This window comes from Populus euphratica, unplaced genomic scaffold (assembly GCF_000495115.2).
Source record: "Populus euphratica unplaced genomic scaffold, PopEup_1.0 scaffold319.1, whole genome shotgun sequence".
Lineage (NCBI taxonomy): Eukaryota > Viridiplantae > Streptophyta > Magnoliopsida > Malpighiales > Salicaceae > Populus > Populus euphratica.
The window spans coordinates 70,404-85,727 of NW_011500205.1; the positions used below are offsets into that span (position 1 = coordinate 70,404).

The 15,324-nt window shown below is 29.3% G+C and overlaps 2 protein-coding genes across 4 annotated transcripts; one reads left to right on the forward strand and one right to left on the reverse strand.

Annotated features, from left to right (window-relative positions):
* The first annotated feature begins 5,147 nt into the window (after window positions 1-5,147).
* On the forward strand, window positions 5,148-9,218 carry LOC105111992 (suppressor). 3 transcript variants are annotated; one of them, XM_011007527.1, is made up of 5 exons: window positions 5,152-5,631; window positions 6,649-7,317; window positions 7,528-7,709; window positions 7,807-7,906; window positions 8,802-9,218. In XM_011007527.1, exons 1-4 carry the CDS (start codon window positions 5,532-5,534, stop codon window positions 7,894-7,896), a joined length of 1,041 nt encoding a protein of 346 aa, XP_011005829.1. In that variant the 5' UTR covers window positions 5,152-5,531; the 3' UTR covers window positions 7,897-7,906; window positions 8,802-9,218. The 3 variants fall into 3 exon arrangements, with proteins under 3 accessions (XP_011005828.1, XP_011005827.1, XP_011005829.1); XM_011007526.1 differs by having other exon boundaries at window positions 5,148-5,631; window positions 6,649-7,709; window positions 8,799-9,218; XM_011007525.1 differs by having other exon boundaries at window positions 5,149-5,631; window positions 6,649-7,709.
* Window positions 9,219-11,961: 2,743 nt separating this feature from the next.
* On the reverse strand, window positions 11,962-13,446 carry LOC105111993 (uncharacterized). The gene is made up of 4 exons (XM_011007528.1): window positions 13,048-13,446; window positions 12,713-12,932; window positions 12,448-12,493; window positions 11,962-12,334 (listed from the first exon to the last, which is right to left on the reverse strand). Exons 1-4 carry the CDS (start codon window positions 13,175-13,177, stop codon window positions 12,242-12,244), a joined length of 489 nt encoding a protein of 162 aa, XP_011005830.1. The 5' UTR covers window positions 13,178-13,446; the 3' UTR covers window positions 11,962-12,241.
* Between the last annotated feature and the right edge of the window lie 1,878 nt (window positions 13,447-15,324).

Sequence of the window (15,324 nt, forward strand, 5' to 3'; positions counted from 1 at the left end):
TTTTTTAAACACATTTTTAAACATGTTTTAATAAGAAAATTCAATACTTTCAAATTTTTTTAAACACATTTTTAAAACACAAAAATAAACATGTTTTAATAAGAAAATTCAATACAACCTTAAATGAAAAAAATTATCATCATCTAACTTTTATACAATATAAAAAACTTAAAATAAAAAAATAAAAAAAAAACATTAAAGTATTGAGTCCTGCTAGGAGCAAAACCCAATGTCATCTAATAGGTCTAGCAAGACCCAACCTAGTAACTCTTTTTAATTAAAAAACAAAAAAGACCATCTTCTAGGTAGTACATTGACGTTTATATTATAAATACGTCATGTCTATAATATGATCTACAATACAATAAGTTTATATCTACAATAAATGCATGCATGGTGTTTTCCCTCATATTTCAAAGTATAATATAATAAAGTAACGGTAAGCCAATAAATCATTAAGGTTTTAGAGATAATAAAGATGAATTCTGAGGGGTATAACTTAATTGATCAGACCCTATATTTACTCCCTAAAGGTTACCAGTTCGAGTCTCATAAACTTCAAGGTTACTGGAGACTTATATAATCATTAACTTTAAAGTCTATAAAATTAGTTTAGGTATATATAAGCTGACCTGAATACTCACATTAATCAAAATAATAATAATAATAATAATAATAATAATAATAATAATAATAATATCAATGATGAAAGAGTTAATAATGACGGTGGGCTTATTTGAGAGTGTGGTTATGGTTGTTTTTCAAATAACTTTTTATGTTAAAATACATGTTAATGATTTTTTTATTTTTTAAAAATTATTTTTGATATTAACATGTTAAAATGATTTGAAACATTAAAAACATATTACTTTGAAATAAATAAAAAATTAAAAAATTAAATTTTATCAAAATCACTTTTGAAATACAAAAATAGGAGGGGAAGTGACAAAATAAAAGAGATAATGTTAGAATAGGAATTTTTGTGTGTGATTAGTTAATTAATATTAGGTTGTTAAATTATCATATTTCAATCACGCTATCACATGCTTCCTCTGACAAGTTTTTGGTGTTTTTTCTGGCATTTTTTTTTTAATATCATTGTCCAGCTAAAGTTGCCTTCTTTGCCATTCAAGTTCTTCCCAAGATATTTTTGGATGCATTTACCACAACCAGAGCGGTGAAGTGCATTGAATGCTGCTCTGGATGGTGGTTTCCGGTGATGATGTGGATACTGCATGCGCCACTTAAATTGCGCAAGTGGCTCTTACATGCAGGTGTGGTCCGCGGTGGTGGGTTTTTAAATTTAAAATTAATTTATATATTTATTAAAACACCTTGTATTTATTTATAGTAGAAAAGGTTTATTTTTTAAGAATATTTAAGGAATTTACCTGTGAAAAGACCTAAAACACCCCTGAAATAAAATAATTTAAAAAAGGTTATTTAATAATTATACTGTACAGCAACACAAAATTACAAATCAGCACCATTCGTTAACGTAGTTAATGGTAGGTTTCATGGAAAAAACCCATACGCTTCTAGAACCAAGAATCAGCCTTTCATTGTGAATGCGGACGGTGACAGTGAAAGGCTGACCCTTTAGTTAAATTTATAGTTAATGCTACCACCGAGAGACATTAGAAGATAAAGAGGCATTTATTTTAGATTATTATGTAATGATTACAGGGTTTACTATTTTAATTTTTTTAATTGAGACCAATCATAGATGATGATTGTGTTTCCTATTTAAGTGTAACATTGAGTATATTGTTTTTTTTTTTAAGTTAGGCATTTAAAAAGAATTGAGTATATTGTTTTTTTTTTTTTTTTTAAGTTAGGCATTTAAAAAGTTTATGGCAGTATGATACAATTATTTATTTATTTAGAAATATATTGAAATAATATTTTTTATTTTAAAAAAATTATTTTTAATATTATTATATTAAAAAATAATTTGAAACAAAAAAATCTATATTTTTAAAAATTATAATTTCAATTACATTCTCAAATGCACACTTAAATGTCAATCCAAATAGGTTTTTTTTTTTTTTTATCAAAACAATCTCAAATACATATCCTCTGCATATTAATAGGACCTCACAAATCTTACCAGTTTGACAAATTTGATTTTTAATTCCTTCCATTATAATTGACTTTAGTTGAGTTATATCATTGGATTAATCATCTTATGCAATTAAAGTCTAATTTGTCTATTCAACTTAAAAAATATTTTTATTTATGTTTTTTGGATTTTCTACATAAATAACCTTGTAAACCATCAAAAACCAATACTTGAAGATATTAAAAATGTAGTTAGGAGTCACTTCTTGTTTATTCTACCGATTTAACCTATGCTTCATTAGCAATATAATTTAAAATAAATATTTTTTATTTTAAAAATAAATTTTATTTGTATTTAAAAATTATAGATGAATTAAAATAATACCTTAAAAAATAGAAACATAACAACTAAAAAAAACTTATATTAAAAAAAGACATACAAAAATTGTGGTCTAAATTATGAGACTAGAATAAATCTATAGAAAAAACTTGAAAATAACAAAATCAATATTTTAAAAAAACTAATGCAGAACAATAAGATTATATGAAGCTGAATTCCTAACAAATTAAATATTGAAAGATAAATCTAGAAAAAAATTAATTATACAAAATGATCCAAAAAATCAAGGGTGAGAAAAAAACATGAATTAGAGGGATAAAAATTCTCAATTGGAGGGTTTAATTGAATTGAAAAATAGTTTTAATAAAAAGAAAAAAATCAAAAGAATGAAGGTCAAATTATAAAAAATAAAACAACAAAAAATTTAATTGAAAGATGAAATTGAAAGGAAAAATATCCAACAAAAGAGCCGAAGATAAAATTAGAAATAAAAAAAATGAGGACTATAAGGAAAAACCAAAGAGATGAGAAATTACAATCGAAAGACTAAATTGAAAAGAATAAAAAAATCTATAAATGGAAAAAGAATAAAATATATTTTTTTATTTTTTTTAAAGTATTTTAAAAAAGTAAAAGCAAACATGTTTTGATAAGAAAATTCAACCTAACCTCAAATACAAAAAATATAATCACTATCCAACTTTTATACAATATAAAAAAACTTCAATCAATTTATTTCCCCTCTATTGAATGAAAAAATTTAAATAAAAAATTAACAGAATGATGATTGAAGTTGAAAAATAAGAAACAAAAAGGACAATAATGTACGTTACCTATTAGGAGAGAGAGAAAAGAGGAAAAAAATAAACGATCATTGATAATAATTCAACTACTATAAATTACCACGCATCACTTCAAATAAAGGAGAACAAGGCAACGCATCTAAGAAAACGACAAACCACCAATTTATGTCTACCAGGTGGCATCACATGCGCCGTTTGAATGACACAAATATCACCCAAGTGCTGACATATGCCAAACGCTCTTTAACAATTTTAAACATTAATAAATTCAAAAATATCAAAATGTCCCCGATAATTACATAAAATATATACATGAAAAGTATAAAAATGCCTTCAAATACTAAGTTTATATTTTGTCTCTTTTAAGATTAAAGATATATTTGTACTACACAATAAAATCTAAAAACTCCAAAATACCGTTATCTAGAAACATTATATATATATATATATTTTTTTTTAGAATGATGATTGAAGTTGAAAAAAAAGAAACAGAAAGGACAATAATATACGTTACCTATTAGGAGAGAGAAAAAAAAGAAAAAAAATAAACGATCATTGATAATAATCCAACTACTATAAATTACCACGCATCACTCCAAATAAAGGAGAACAAGGCGACGCATCTAAGAAAACGACAAACCACCAATTTATGTCTACCAGGTGGCATGGCATCACATGTGCCGTTTGAATGACACAAATATCACTCAAGTGCTGACATATGCCAAACGCTCTTTAACAATTTTAAGCATTAATAAATTCAAAAATATCAAAATATCCCCCGATAATTACATAAAATACATACATGAAAAGTATAAAAATACCTTCAAATACTAAGTTTATATTTTATCTCTTTTAAGATTAAAGATATATTTGTACTACACAATAAAATCTAAAAACCCCAAAGCATCTATATCTAGAAACACTATATTTTTTTTTTTTACTCTAGAGACACATTCATATTTTTACTGTTAACAACTTATGCACAATTAAAAAAGTTCTTTATCAATACTTCTATATTTTGTTGATTTTAATGATAAAAAAATATTTTTACTTTGAAGGAAAAAAAAATATAAACACCGCTACCCAAATTTTTTCTTGGATCACACCGCATAAAAATAATTTTACTGTTACCATTTTACTGAGAATTGAACTACACTAAAATACCCCCACTATCTAGTCTTTGAGGTAATAATATTATCATATGGCAATGGTAGCAACAGCAGACCTTATGCCAATATGGTTTTCAAAATTTAAAGCACGGATTACATTTGAGGTCACTGTAACTTTTTTGAGCTGTACTTTTTAATCTCAAATTCAAAACCAGATCCCACCAAAATCCCCACTCAAGAAACTTTATTTAGTAAAAATGGCAGCCTTTTTCTCAAAAAAAGAAAAAGAAAAAGAAAAAGAAAAAAGAAATGGGCCGCAGAGGTGACATAATGCCAAAAAAAAAACCCTTATGTCACCTGTAGTTTCCGAAATCTAGAAAAGCCACCACCCCAATCCAGAAACAAATATCATCTGGCAAATTCGACGCCTCTTCTCATCCACTAAAAGCCAAATTCCGCCGCCGACATGCCTGCCTCAAAGGCACCATCCATTTTCTGAAATATAAATATCTTTTCTAGTAACGCGGTTCTACCGTGTTTTTTAAGATTTTCAAGGTATTGGTTTTAAAAATAATTTTAAAAAAATTAAAAATTATTATTTTAATATATTTTTAAATAAAAAATATTTAAAAATAATCCTGCTCATCCAATAGATTTACTTTTAAATTTAAGGAACGTGCATATCTCTAGCAATTAAAGTTTAAAGCCCAGTTGAAGCTCTTACAGTAATACTTCTCAGAAATATATCCTTACTTCGTTAATAAAGAGCATTATTGAATTTTCAACGGGGCCAATCCTTAACGAGGTCGAAAATTAAATTAATATTACCATACAAGGTTGCTCCAAGAATATTAACAAGAAGAAAAAAAAAAACCACAGAAAATGCAGACGCGCACACGTATTGTACGGGGAGGGAGCGAGAAGGACACTCTCTTGCGTATATGACGCTTGAAATGAAGATTTGGCATCTAGAAAAAAACAAATAAGTACTGTTTTTAGATCGTCTTCACGATCCTCTTCTTCTCCTCTCACCTTACCTCTGCTAACTACTACCAAGTGCTCCTTTTCTCTTTTTGCGTTGCAGTTTACTGTACATACAAAGCCTACAGTGAGAGAGGGAGGCAGCCCACGATCTGTGCATATTTTTTTTTTTGTGGGTTTGACAGCCCCACAAGAAAGAGATTATTGAGTTACTAAGGGCTAAAGCTAAAATCAATCATGCCATCCGGTGCTAAGAAGAGGAAAGCAGCCAAGAAAAAGAGGGAACAGGAGGCCAACAACAACAACAACTCTTCAATCAGTACCGACAATCATCAAGGTAGTTTCTTTTTTCAAATTTGTCCAAAGGGTTTTCGCTTCTTAACTACAATAACCCATCACTTGCCAATCTGTCACTCGATCATGCACTCACTGACTGAGCCTGTTAGGCATGTTATTTGAATCCGAGTAATGGTTTTTGTTGATAAGTCTTGTTTTGATTGCGTTTGATTGGATTGGTTCATTTCTCCATGCAATTTGTGATGGGTACTTACCAATGACCCTTTGGTTTTGATTGGGTCTGTTGTCGTAGTTTTGGTGTTTTGTGGATTTTGGGTTAATGAGTCTGTAGATATCCCTTGTTGATCGAGGTTGATCGTTTTTTTTATGTACTGGTTTTGTTGTTTTTCTGGCAATCTGGTTAATGGGTATCTTTTCACGTCCTTCTTTTAGCTTGGTTTTGATTGAATTCTTGTTTTTCTTTTTTTTAGTATTTGGATTAGATGTATCTGTTTATGTTTCATGTTTTGCTTGATTTGATTGGAATTGCGTGGATGTGTATTTTTTTTTCCTGGTGTTTTAGGCTTAAGAATTTCTTTGACATTTTGATTGTGATTACTTTAACCTACAGCACTGTTGTCCTGATGTTTACCTTTTTTCTAAATTTGGTTAAGTTTAGTGATCAATATATTGTATTGTACATTTGTTAATGGGGCTTCCTTGCTTCCCTTGAATATTGTTGGAGTATAGTTGAAATGCTTGCTTGCAGCTTAATCATCATGCCATTCTGTTTGCAACAGTTCTTTTTTTTTTAATTTATTTTTTATGAAATTGATTGGATATGAGTTACAGCGTTAGTTGGTCTCTTATCACTAGTGTGAAAGTGGTGCATTTTTATTTTTTTGTTGAATTCATGTATCGAATCCATCATTGGGTTCCCACCTACCTTTCATTACAGAAGCATATTGGCTTGATGGGCATTTCTTAGTTCATTTTGTTGTCCTTAAATTTGACTGGAATCGTTTTCTTTAACCATTTTTCTAACTGTAAGTTCTTGTGGTTTTATCAATGGTTTCAGGAAATGATGACCCAAAAAGCCATGATGAAACAGAGACTGATGGTGGTGAGGTTGGTACCTCTGTATCACAGGACCAACACAATCACCAGCATCCATTTAATGAGGGGAATGAAGAATATGAGAAGGGAGGCCCATCGCCTTCTGATTCATTAGCCAACAAGAACAAGCCCATGGAGGTAGTCACTGGGGATGCAGAAGGAAGCCTACAAGTTGAATCAGAGGACAGCATTGCTGTAAATATTGAGAGTAAAAGTGTTTCTATTGAGCATGTTGATTCTTCAAAGGAATCTCATGATGAAGATGACAGGAGCTCTAGCAGTAGTAGTTTCAGCAATGAGTCTCAGGATTTCGAGAAGAAATCGAAGGAAGCCAATGATGAAGAAAAGGAAATTGGTTCTTTTTCTGAAGAGGTGAAGCAGATCTCTGAAAATGAGAAACTAGTCAAGGAAGCTGATAGTAATTCAGTTTTGGAAACTGCTTCTGCTGATTTGGTTGATCCTGTGGTGCCTATATCTGAGACAGAAAAATTTGTTATTGAGATTGCTCAAGTTGAAAATCCGGAGGTTCTGGAAGTGGTTGAATCTTGTTTTGAGGAAGATGAGGACAAACTGTTGCCTGTATCCAATGAGACTGCTGAAGTTTCACCAGCTACTGTAGTGCCAAAGAAAAATGAAGAAGTGGTTGAATCTTGTTTTGAGAAAGATGAGTACAAACTGTTGCCTGTATCCAATGAAATTGGTGTAGTTTCACCAGCTACTGTAGTGCCAAAGAAAAATGAAAAAGTGGTTGAATCTTGTTTTGCGGAAGATGAGGATAAACTGTTGCCTGTACCCAATGAGATTGCTGAAGTTTCACCAGCTACTGTAGTGCCAAAGAAAAATGAAGATAAAGTTTTTCCTATTTCAGATGAGAATGTTGGGGCATCTGCAAATGTGGTTGGTTCTTCTGCATATGGAAATGTAGGGAAAACATTGGTATCATCAGCCAGTCATTCTGCTGAAACTGGTAATGGTGAAGAAAAAACTAAATACACTGATGCTCGTCAAATTACTGAAAATAAGGTTTGTCTCTTCATGTTGATGAGGGCCTGTCATTCTTTTTCTTGAATTTGTTGCATTAACAAGTGAATATGCTCTGCTTTGCTTAATTTATCCGCAGCCTCCTCTTGCTTGTGGTCCACGAGTAGCTGAAAGAACATCGTGGATGAGTTGCTGTGGTATATTTGATGTTCTTACGGGCTCCAAATAGATAATTTCAGGTTAGTAGCATTCCCTCAAGTTAATCAGAATGTGATTTGGTTGGATATCGAGATCCTGTACATATACTGCATATATGCGCGCGTGCTCTGTTGTGATATGTTTTGATGCCTTGTTATGCAAGATGTGCCTTTTCAAGTGTTCTGTAGATTTATCATGTATTAAAAAAAAAAAAAAGTGCATTGCAAATCACAGAGGCTCATGTGGTTCATGCATTTTACAAAGCAGATGGAAGCTCCTAAATTTTACTAATCTTGGGATTCCTATGCTTTTTAGGCCTTAAAGTCAATATATGTGCTCTTCTTTTTCAACATTATGGTTGCTCATAACTCTCGAGAAGTATGAATCATTATCAAGATAATTATTTGATGAGTTGCTTTTAATGGGGCTGTTAACCTGGTGCTAGTATCACCTTTGACAGATAACCTAGGAATTGTATAAATTCTCTGCTATATAAAATCTAGGGATTTTTCTTTCGGAACATCATTTAAATTATTTTTTTTCCAATAAAACCTCTTTAATAGTTGAAAATACTAACTTGTCCAGTTTGCTGGTTTTGCTCACGTATTCTCTGGTGCTTCCTCATTTTGAGTTGTACCCTCTCCTTTTCTTTTTGGTTTTTGAGAAAATAAATCTGGAGAGATTCTGGACTCAAAAAACCAATTGTGAGGTAGTTTCCCTTTCAAAAGGTTTTTCAGATTGGCACCATCTGCAGATTCTTTTTACTGGGGTGTTGTTTCTCATTATTTTGATTTGGTTCAACTATGGTTTAAGGGGTGATGATATTTTGGTTTTCTTGCTTTGTTCAACTACCCTCTAAAGCTGAGATTTCTGCACATTTCCATATGGCTGTTGTCTTGTCGTCTTGTTTCGTGATACCCCATACATCTGTTGCAGAAGTTAGCACGAGGAAGCTGTCGTGGACTGGGAATCTGAGAAGGATCTGGTTTGTACAAGTTTGAGATACGAGAGTTAGAATCTCTTAGAAAATTTTCCGAAACAATAAATTGCAGAAAACCTATATAGATAAAACAGCTATATAAACTAGGCAATTATTGAGTTTCATCAATGGTGCCTAGCTTAGTTCGACCAAGCCTAAGCCTGATTTCCTTGTTTATTTTTTATGGTGTTAGCAGAGACCGCATGTTGTAAGTCTTTTTTTCCTTCCATTTTTGATTAGCATGGGCAGATTGGTGTTTTCTCCTCCCCCTTTCCTCTCCTATTATTGCTACTTGCTGAATTGTGATTGATGTAGTAATTTTCCTTTTCTTTTTGTAATTTAGTAATTTTACCTTCTATTAGGTTCTGCTTCAATTGTGCACTTTGGTATGTATGGATGCCTTTCGTTTTATAATTTTATAATGGGCATGCGAGGTCTAAAATTAAAATTAAAATTAATAAAATAAAAAAGTATAAAAGGATGCGGAGAAAATACTATTTTCATCCTTAAAACACACTGTGAATTATAGTAGTGTTTTCCTCTTCTTTTTTTTTCTATTTATTTTTTTCCCTTTGATCATCAAAATTTTCTTTTCAATTTTATTATTATCATGATGATTTTTTAAAAAATCTAGATATTGGATTGGTGTTTTAAAATGAAAGGATTAAAATTGAAATAAAAAAATAATATTCTTTTTATTTTTAAAAAGCCATGCTGTCAGCTCTATTTCTTTGTTTGGGATTTGGGTTTGATCATTTGTTTTAATCTATAGTTATTTTGATCTTAAAAGGTCATTTGAGGTTTGGTTGGTGTTTTATTTTATGAAAAAGAATTTAATTTTATTGTTTGAAAAGTATTAAAAATGAGTACTAAAATTAAAATAAAGAAAAAGCCAAATAAACAAAGAAAATGATGTCCGTTGCTTAATTTTCCTAGTTTTTTTGGCTTAGGATTTAGTTTTGCAATTAATGATTTGATTTAGTTAAAAAACTCATCTATTAATGATTTAGCCAAAAATGAGAGATAACTATTGAAAAATGATGGATGAGACAGAACAAGGTCAGCTGGTCATCGTGAGAGGATTTTGGATTTTGTTTTTTTAGAAATAATATATAGGAGTTTTAATTAAGAAATTATTTTTTAAAAATAAAATTATTATAATGAGAGATAGCTATTTAATTGTGTTTTTAATCAATTTTGAGTTTTTTTAATTTAGTAATTATTTTTTATAGGTTATAAAAGTTTTTTAAGATAAAAATATGTTAAAAATTAGGTTTTTTTAAACCAGCCTAATTCTTCATTCAATAGGCCTACGCGTTGTTTTTTTACTTTTATTAAAAAAATTGAGTGGACTCCATGTTGAGGCCTAGGATTCTTTTACATGGCCCAGACATGGTGAGTTGTTCAGACCTCCATGTCTGGTTTTTTTTTTTTTAATTAAAAAAATTGAAACTTCTTAAGAATTAGTTAATTTAAAGTGTGTGTGTATATATATATTTAAAAAATATTAAATTAATTAAAATATATTTTAGATATTATCTTATTAAATTCCATTTATTTTTCTCTTTATTTTTGAGTGATATAATATAAATTTTTTTGTAATATTAACATACATACTTTAATGCAATCCATTATAATCATTTTTTATTTTATTTTGTATGGTTGTTTTGTTGTGATTATTTATTTCCTCTATGTAATTAAATAATAACTAGTTTAAAACACCAAACTTATTAAATCCACTTCAAACCAAGATCTAAATTAAATTCATTTCAAACCAAGATCTAAATGATTAGCTTAGTAGCTTGACTTGATTGATTAAATATATTATTATTTTAATATTATTTTAAAAAATATCATTGAGGTTAGCTTTTTGCTTATTAACTCAATTGAATAGTGTTATATCAACCTCTATAACTTAATATAAAGTCAAGTTAAAAAATAATTCAAGTTTTTATTACAACTAGAAATATATTATTAGTGAAAATAACATATTGTTTTCTATATATAAAACATTGTGTTGACCATGTATTATCCTTTAATCTTAATAAAAAAAATATAAATAAATAATAGGCTAGATACATATGCTTATCCTTGTAAGCCTAACACGTGCCTAACCACTTTTAGAGATAAGAGTGGGCCATCTAGGTGAAGACTCTTGAGCTCTCTTGTGTAAGACTCTTATTTTTTTATAAAAAAAAATCTACTTAATTTTTATAAAAATAACTAAAATTATTTTTGAATTTATTTTTAGATAAGATAATGATATTTTTCTATGTTATTATCAGGTTTATTTTTATTATACCCTTTATGGTATTATAGTATTCTATAATTGAATAAATAATATTATATTTGAGATATTATTTTATTAGATATTAATCAATTTAGTATATATTTTTTTGTTGTTATTGTTGCTGCTTTTCTGTATTAGTAATTATTTCATTAATTATTTAATATGAATCTATTATGCATATTATTTTATGTTTGTTGTCATGAATATTTTATTAAAATAAATTTAAGATCTAGATATTTTTCTTTTAATTTATTTTAATAGAAAATATGAAATATTTAAGAAGATCTATTTTGGGAATGAACTATACTTTTTATAATTGTTTTTGTTTTTTTTAATAGATAATATTACATGAATCATAGAAAGATAGGAAGAAAGTTTTGAAAAAAAAATATTTTTCCTTAATGATTTTTTTTTCATGTCAATGCTTAATACACATTTTTGTGTATTAAGAACCCTGCTATATATTTCTTTTCAATGAAGTTGAAATAATTATTTTTTATAAGAAATAATTTTATTGTTGTGTAATTAAATAAAAAAATTTTAAATTTTTTTATATAACAAGATCATATATTTTAATATACCTTTTTGTTTCAATTTATTGCCATATTTATCTTTTGGCATTAAAAAAAAAATTGATTACAACCCGGGTGTAGAGTTTTTATTTTTTTCTTTTTAGTGAATGGTGGATTTGTTCAATATCATATATGTTAGCGTATTTCAATGACACAAAACAATTATAAAATTAAACTTTCAAATCCCGATTTATTGAAATTATAATTAAACGCACATCCATCATATATATATATATATAATCCAATTTATTTAAATGATGATCCAAAACAACGTGCATTAAATAAGCATTAAATAATACAGTCTAATTTATTTATTCTGTCGGAATAAACAATTGATGTCTCAGAGAAGCAAGAGACCTCATAATGAAATTATAAATGATGCTCACACCATTTCCTTGTTAATTATTTGTTCATAAAAATCCACACCAATCACACAGAAAAACATCAATCTCCTAGTTAATTTCATGCCCCAGAGAGAGCCGGAAAAAGAAAATGAAAATGAAAACACACCAAGCATGCTTAAAGGGACTCTCTCTTAAGGTCTCCTAAATGAGGAGGCACCGTGGATGGCTGCTATGTATAGAAGCTGTGTAGCAGAAAGGATTATCAGAAATGCCTCCATGGTTCTCTGCAGAAAGAAAAATACTTGTCATCAATTTCTGGTGCATGGTTATGCGCAAGGTTGAAATCTTGGCCAGTTAAAGTATACATGACAAGTGACGAATCTCTGTTTATTCTTACCAGACGGGCGTTCCTGATAGAGAGCTCAATTTCTTTGCAGGCGAAGCTGCACAAATTTTGTTGTCAGTCAGTGATCAGCATAGCACGAAAGAAGCATATGTATCTTTCAGTTTCTTTCTTTTTGAACTTAAATTGAGCATTTTAAAGTGGCTTGAGAAAATCTATCTTCTCTTATCCCAAATATGGAACCTTGTCTAATACTTTGTTGATTGCTTAAAGAGTTGCTGAGAGAAAGGGCGAAACGTGATGGATGGTGGTTGCTTACCCCATGGCTAGAAGAGTGAGAGTCCAAGAAACGGCAGCAGCGGAGGCTGCAGATGGCAAGCTGTCGCCGGTCCAAGTCCGAATGTGATTAAGACCAACAATTGCTGAGGCAGCACCAACAACTCCGGCGATCAAAGCAAACATCACAAAGAATCCAGTGGCAGCATTCCCCATAGGGAAGTAAATAGGTGAGAAATGTGCTGGAAGGTTAAACCCAGGTCCTGAAATTAACTTGTAAGTAACATAATCAGCACACAGAACGTGCTAGCGGAAGACAAGTAGTGCATCAGAGTTAATAAAGAAAAAGAGAGTAAAGAAGGCGAGAGGGTGATTTACCAATGATGAAACCATGATCAATGGCTCTATTCATAGCCCAACCGCCAATCCCCAAAACAATGACATACATGCAGAAATTTAAGACCAGAAGTAGCGAGGCAACAAGTTTCATCTGCTGCGAGAGTACCATTGTTGTACAGTACTAAATTAAGATTTGTAGAAGGATGAAAGGATTTTGGAGTTAATGTTTCGAGGACTCTAACAGCGCAATGCATGCAACACTAGTTCAAGTACATGTGTTTTGTGCAAGAAGATGGAGTCTTATATAAATGGCATTGAACGGAGGGAGAGTTTAGGTTCCTTGCTTGTCGTCGTCAAGGCTGCTTGATCCGAAAGATGATGCATGCATTGTTATTATTATCATGTTGGGCTGTAAAGGGCCTGCATGCTTCATCTTCAAGGCAATCCTCCAAAATACATGATTCCTACTCCTCTTTTTTTTTTTTTTTTTAATTCTTGTTTTCTAGTTGTTTGCGAAAGGGACATTCCTTCACAAGGCTTTAGTTGATCCTGGAGGAAAAGTGATATTCTGTGCCAGTTGGTGAGGAGCAGATGTGCCCAATTACCTCTACAACTTGCTCTATTTTGTTTGTTTTCATGACTTCATTCAAAGTTTAATTATTTTTGGATGAATTACTCGTATGCTACATCGAAATTCCTAATTATTTTTCTATGAATAGAAGTCAAATATCTTTTTAAGCAAATTGTACCCCGTAAGGGTGGGTATACCCGTGGGATGGGAAGGTTAGAGATTTACAATATTTCCTTTACAAAAGCAAATTAATTAACAGGAGCTAAACCATTGTATCATTTTTTACTGTTCAACCTCCAACAATTCCCAAACTTTTTTTTTTCTTTTTACAATTGAGGCCAATTTTCAACTTTTTTAGAAAAGGGTTGGGATGGATTGAAAGCATTAAAGTGAAAATAACGGATAAAGTAAATGATGATTTTTAATTTCATTTGAAAAATTTTTATACTTTATTTTTATACTTTATTTTTTTAATTATTGGATGGTCGGTTCTTTTAATTGTTTCAAATTTAATTTTAATACTAAAATTTATTTTTTTATTTTCAATCTCTATATTATGAGATAAGAAAGAGACTCCTTGGATTCTAATATGAAAAGAGAAAAGTAGTTGTTTTTGACTATTCTAACCATAAAAATAATAAATATTGGTGTCAATAATTTTTATTTGAAGTTTCACCTAGTGTTTTTCCTCCTTCTACTTGCTTGATGAGAACTGGAAGAAGAATTTCGGGTTCCAATAGATTTTGGGTTCATTAAGCTATTTTTTTAATTTTTTAGACCATATATGGGTTTATCAAGATTTTTAGGGGGTATTTTTTATGTTTTGGATAAAACTAGGTTTAAAAACAAATTTTTAATTAAAACTGAATTTTTTATTCTTCAATAACCTCTGGTTGGTGAATTCTATAAAAAATAGATAATGCATAGTCTAATGGTTAGTGAATTCTATAGAAAACAGATAATGCATAGTCTGATATTTGTTTTTTTACTTAAAGAAAGAGCTAGGGTTCAACCCCTTAAAAAATAAAACAAATAAAGACAAGCTTGTTAGGATAGAAGGCCCGCAAGCTTGAGCTATATTTTGAATGTTGGACCAATATTGGATCTACACGATTGAGCTCTTTCTATTTTGTATGTTGCTATGTTATATTTGATTTTAAAAAAATTAATAAAATAAATCATTCAACTCAATTAAGTTTATTAGTCAGATTGTATGTTTAACATGTTAATTCATATCATCCAAGTTTTTTTTTTTCTTGTTTAATGCTTTTTATGTCTCTTAATTTAAAAACATAACACAATTTTATTATTTATTAATGATGATTATTTTTTTATTTAACTCAAAATTAAAATAATACAATTTTATTCTTTGTTGTCAAAAATCTTTGTTATCCAAGCCCTACATGCTTATCAATGTGTTTTTAAGTTTTAAAAATATGTTTTATATAAAAAAATATATTTTATTAAGAGATATAGTTGTTAAACACAATCAAGTATATAACTTGTATTGTAAGATTAAATATTTTAATTTTAGTTATTTTTTGATCAAATATTAATTTAATTAATTAGATATATGTATAAATATTTTAATTTGTGAATGAAAATTTTTTTATATCTAAAAATCCATCAAAAAAACTTATATATTTATCTTTTTATTAAAAAATGTCATGTTCAAAACTAATTTAATATCTATCATAACTTGTAAGTTATAAAAATTTTAAAACCCCTGCTGAACATCTTAATTT

Excerpts from the sequence above, each read along its gene's own strand:
- LOC105111992 (XM_011007526.1), top strand. The coding sequence starts at position 5,532 with ATGCCATCCGGTGCTAAGAAGAGGAAAGCAGCCAAGAAAAAGAGGGAA. Across the intron at positions 5,632-6,648 it reads CAGTACCGACAATCATCAAG|GAAATGATGACCCAAAAAGC; the intron begins GTAGTTTCTTTT and ends CAATGGTTTCAG. Across the intron at positions 7,710-7,806 it reads GTCAAATTACTGAAAATAAG|CCTCCTCTTGCTTGTGGTCC; the intron begins GTTTGTCTCTTC and ends ATTTATCCGCAG.
- LOC105111993 (XM_011007528.1), bottom strand. The coding sequence starts at position 13,177 with ATGGTACTCTCGCAGCAGATGAAACTTGTTGCCTCGCTACTTCTGGTC. Across the intron at positions 12,933-13,047 it reads TGATCATGGTTTCATCATTG|GACCTGGGTTTAACCTTCCA; the intron begins GTAAATCACCCT and ends AGTTAATTTCAG. Across the intron at positions 12,494-12,712 it reads CTCACTCTTCTAGCCATGGG|CTTCGCCTGCAAAGAAATTG; the intron begins GTAAGCAACCAC and ends AAATTTGTGCAG.